General features: G+C 45.3%; 1 protein-coding gene across 1 annotated transcript in view; it reads right to left on the bottom strand.

The window, feature by feature from the left end:
- Nucleotides 1-5,000, bottom strand: part of npas3 (neuronal PAS domain protein 3) — a 250,336-nt gene that overhangs the window by 98,932 nt on the left and 146,404 nt on the right. The window contains exon 4 of the mRNA XM_076748704.1: nt 4,362-4,444. Within this exon, the coding sequence (XP_076604819.1) occupies nt 4,362-4,444 (83 nt within the window). The remainder of the gene's footprint in view (nt 1-4,361; nt 4,445-5,000) is intronic.

Genomic DNA, 5,000 nt, shown 5'->3' on the forward strand with positions numbered 1-5,000 from the left:
CTCCCTCTCTCTCTCTTCATTAAGCGTTATCAACCTCTCTGGCCTAATCTCTCTGAAATTAGTGTCTGGTCTCCACCACCTAAGTGACTGGCTGGCATTCATTAGCGCTGCGGTTTAGCCAAATCAATCACGCGGCGCCCCGTCCGCCACGCTTTCTTAAAATGTCATCCTCAAACTTCTCACAATCAATTAAGCGGGAGATTAATGAGGCCAATTTGCCACCAACACGTCGGCCTTGCTTCTCCGCTGAAAAGGCTACGCGCGCACACGCAGACACACAAACACGCGCTCACGATGATGTCGACACACACTTTGGAATAATGTACGTACACAGAGGAGGCGTGCATGGAAGCACGCCAGTGGCATACGCGCCTTCATCCTGAGACCTGGACGACTTTGAACAGACGCAAAGTGACCTCACTTCCTGTTTCCATGAAAAAACTAAATAAAGACTTTTTTAATCTACTGCAAAAAAAAAAAAAAAAACTGTCCAGATACGTTTGAGAAACGTTCCTGCGCTGTGAGAAGAGAAGGTGTCACAAACACTGACGTCTCCTGCCATCGATGGAATAATCTCTGCTGACACTGACTCGTCATGTTGTGAGCGCTCGGGCTCAATCTGTCCTAAGATTTATAATTAGTTCATTTTAGAAACTGACGCAAAGTTCAAGAAGATCAAGAAGATCAAGAAGATTAAGATCAATCGAGATTTAAAAAAAGGTGAAAGTTTTGAAGTGAATTTGCTGGAGACCAGAGAGAAAGTTCTGTTTCTACAGCTGAACCTGAATCTGAGGTTTGGAGCTGCAAAACAAACACAACCTGCTATTTCACATTAAAAGCATTAAAAGCATTCAGCTGGTCGACTGCTTTTATTGTGAAGTTACAGGAAGCACAAAGTGTTCGTCACCACGTCAGCAGATTCACTGGTGGAGCACAAACAGGTCCAATAAACCAGATGTGGACATTTCTTATTCTTCATTTTAAAACACACACACACACACACGCACACGCACACACACACACGCACGCAAACACACACACACACGCACGCACGCACGCACGCACACACACGCACGCAAACACGCAAACACACACACACACACACACACACACACACACACACACACACACACACACACACACAGGTGAGGGAGGCCCACACTGTTCATGTCACTTCCAATCTCACAGCTGCTTCAATCTGCCTCGGGATCGACCTCATATGGTTGTCATAGAGACTCTCCAGGGATTATAACAAGGTATTATGGGATGTGTAGTGTACCGAGCTGCAGGATCAGAGCAAGGTGTTAACACACGCGGGCTCGACACGGCGGCGATGCTCAGCGCAGCGTGAGCGGATGCGCGGCGGCTGTTCCAGCCTCGTGTTAACACCCGCACACGACAACGTGATGTGCAGAGCGGCGGAAGAGGGGAGGGAGGTGACACGCTGCTCTCTGCTGTCTGCAGGATTAAAGCAGGACAGACAGAGAAGGACATGTGATGGACGCTGGACGCAGCACTAACGCACGCCGTCCTCCTCCATCTGGTTCTGCCTCTCGTCAGCAGCTGTTTCAGTTCGGGAACAGCGCCCTCTGGCTGCCGGTATGACCGTCGTGGTGTTCACACTGGGAGCAGCTCAGATTAGATTTGACACCAGTTCGTCCAGATTCATCTCTGGACCAGTTACAGTGTTTGTTCTGTATTTAGAAACACCTGCGAGACACCAGGCGTCTGTGCAGTCACCCCGCATCTGGAGTCTGGAAGGAAACGCCGCGGCCCTCTGACCTTTGACCAATGAGGATCCTCACATCATCACATGCCACAGCCTTCAATGGCCAACAAGAGTCTGCTCTGGAAGGATGCACCTCCCTCTCCTCTTTCATGAAAGGTCGAGCCAGTTCTAACTGACTGTACAGATGACGGGCGCTTCAGACAGCCAATGAAACTCCAGTAACGAGGACACGCTGCTTCAGCGGTGATTTAAAGCTAAATCAGAGTTTACTTCACCGCATATATTTAAGAACACACTCAGTTTATTAATACTAAATATAATCAACCATTAAAGCACCTACACAGCGTTTTGCCACCCAGGAAATAGAGCGAAAATCTCCTTGTTTTGTCCGATCAGCAGTCCAACAGTCAATTTAATTTGATTTAATCAGCTGATCGTTTCATTTCTGGTTGTCCAACTCAACCCTCAACTCAATCACTGGCGACGATTAACAATCTCTAATGTGAGCAGTGTGAGAAACAGGCGGCAGTAATGTGCGTCACAGCCACAGACGGTCAGCGTCAGTGTTTATCAGGGGCGGATGTTTCACTTTGGAATGATTTCTTCATATCTGAGAGCAACTTTTCTGTCAGGATCCTTGAAGATGATAAAGGGATAAAAAAGTACAAGAAGATTAGAAAAGTGTGGATTTCTACACAGCGAAGGCTCACTGGTGTCAGCAAGATTATAATAATAATCAGGTGTAACTCTCACACACACGCACGCACACACGCACGCACGCACGCACGCACACACACACACACACACACACACACACACACACACACACACACAGATACACACACATGTTTTCTAGGTTTATCACACAAACAATGAAAAAGACTTTTGGAGGTTTACAAAATCATCCCAGAAATGGATGCACACTTACAAATAGTGCATCTTGTATAACCCACACTCGCACACGCGCACACACACACGTGCACACACACACGCACAGATTAGCTGCCTCTATCAGCTGTGGTATCGCATCAGCCTGGTTGTGATGTTAAAAGCTCAGCCTTTGGGCTGTATGTTAAACAGATAAGGAGTGGAGCATGTTAGGGATTAAAACTACAAGACACACACACACACACACACATTTCACACACACACAAACCCCAGGGAGCGAACAGCGATAACCCGGTCATTATCATACTTTCATAATTCCATTTAATAATTCAGCTTAGCCGCGGCAGCAGCTGGATGTTGAGGAATAATTGAAGTCGGCTGCGGTGAAAAATCTGAGGGTGAATTATGAGGAATCAGTGCGCTAACAGTGTGAAGGTACATCAGGAGGAATAATTCAGCTCCAGAACGGCTCAGACGCAAATCAGGAGGAATAATTCACACATCAAAATGGTGAAAAATGCTCATTCTGAGAAGAACTGTGACAGCATCAGAGGAATCAGGAATTTGGAATATCAGAAAATAAACCGAGAGCCGATGATGATGATGATGATGATGATGATTCATCAGATCTTTACCAGAGCTTCACTAATGTTTACCAGGCTAAACTGGGTTTATTTAAACTCAGCTGAATCATGAGATCACGCTGACGTGTTCATGGTGTTCATCCTCCATGATAACATACCATAAACCACCATCTTGATCTCTGCTTTAATTCTTCTTCTGAGGGGATGAAATCTCTCTCTGAGTCAGCAATGCTTGTTTTTCTAATTCCCCTGATGCTAATCAAAGATCTGCTCCAGCTAATCTGACAGATTAGAACAGATTAGTGGACAGTGTTTGTTGGACACGGCCTGCTCTCTTTCTTTTTTGTAACTCCACATTATCTTACAAAATGTGAAAATCCGGATGATGCAAACCACCTTTTCTATGACTATTTAAAAAAATGTCGCTCATTTGTTTTGGCGTTGTGAAAACGGTGACACATTTTGGAAAGATTGATATCATTTATTTATTCAGACTTGATCTCAGGCTTGGAAACATGATTTTTGGCTCCAAATATTCCATTAATTCAAATGCTGATATTTCCCAAACTTTCTATTCTGCATGGAAAATACCACACAGACAAATCAACATTCTCTGATGCCAATTATTTATTATTATTTCTATAAATGTAAACACTGGACATTTTTAATAACATTTATCAAGTCAGCGTGCAAATGTTTAATATGTGATGTTTGTGTGTGATGTTAGCATGTTAGCATGATGCTGTTTGACGCTGTGGAGGTCAGAAGCTCTGACAGGAGAAACGTGAGGTGCTTCATTAGCATTAGGTTGATTCTGACGCAGTGATGGTGCCACAGAGAAACATCAGCTGATCAGATATAAAGGAACTGCTCTTCTGGGGAACGTGAACATCAGATTTCTGGGAATCAGTCCAAACGATCCTGAGCTACTTCACAGCAAAGACAGCAGCGCTATCACCAGGGGACTGCTGCTAACGATGCTAACGTGGTTTAACACACGTAACAAGGACAGCAAACACGTGACTGTGTGTGTGTGTGTGTGTGTGTGTGTGTCCAGCTTGACATTAAGCAGGTGTCTATGAGAGTCTTTGAAGCTGCACACAAAAAGTGCCACAGGTGTGTTCATATCAGCAGAACCTTGAACCTTGAAGACGTCCTACCTGTAAAATGTGGCTGCCCAGGTGAGGCTCGAAGATCTCCGAGGCAACGGCGCTGGGACTCCTCCTTCGCTGGGCACCGATAGCTAAACACACACACACGTACATACACACACACACAAGGAGAGAGAAAGCACAGGACAAGACAGAAGAAGACCGGTGAGACTCAGACACATTGATACGAGCAAAGCTCTCTCTCTCTCTCTTTCTCACTCACACACACACACACACACACACACACACACACACACACACGTTTATACAGCCTAGCGTGACGAACACACATGGCACAGGACAAGAGGAACCAGCGAGGTCAGCTCTGTAGAACAGTCTGTAACAGTGTGACATGTTAGCATTGTTAGCCTTCCTAATTGTAACCAATGGGAACAATTAGCTTCATGCTAATAAGGTTGCACCCAACCATATCCTCTGGGCTAAATGAGGAGCTAATAATGCTAACAAGGTTCATTTAGTGAAGTCAACCATCAGAACATCGTCTCCACAGAGAGAAAACTTCATCATCGTTTCACAACTAGACAAAACATTTTTATTCACACGTGAGCGTGTTCACATGCAGCCGCAGGTTGGTTCCAGTGCAACTTCAGGTGGAGGTTTTGTGGACTCTGAATGTGCAATTACTCC

This window comes from Chaetodon auriga, chromosome 14, assembly GCF_051107435.1.
Source record: "Chaetodon auriga isolate fChaAug3 chromosome 14, fChaAug3.hap1, whole genome shotgun sequence".
In the NCBI taxonomy this organism is placed as follows: Eukaryota; Metazoa; Chordata; class Actinopteri; order Chaetodontiformes; family Chaetodontidae; genus Chaetodon; species Chaetodon auriga.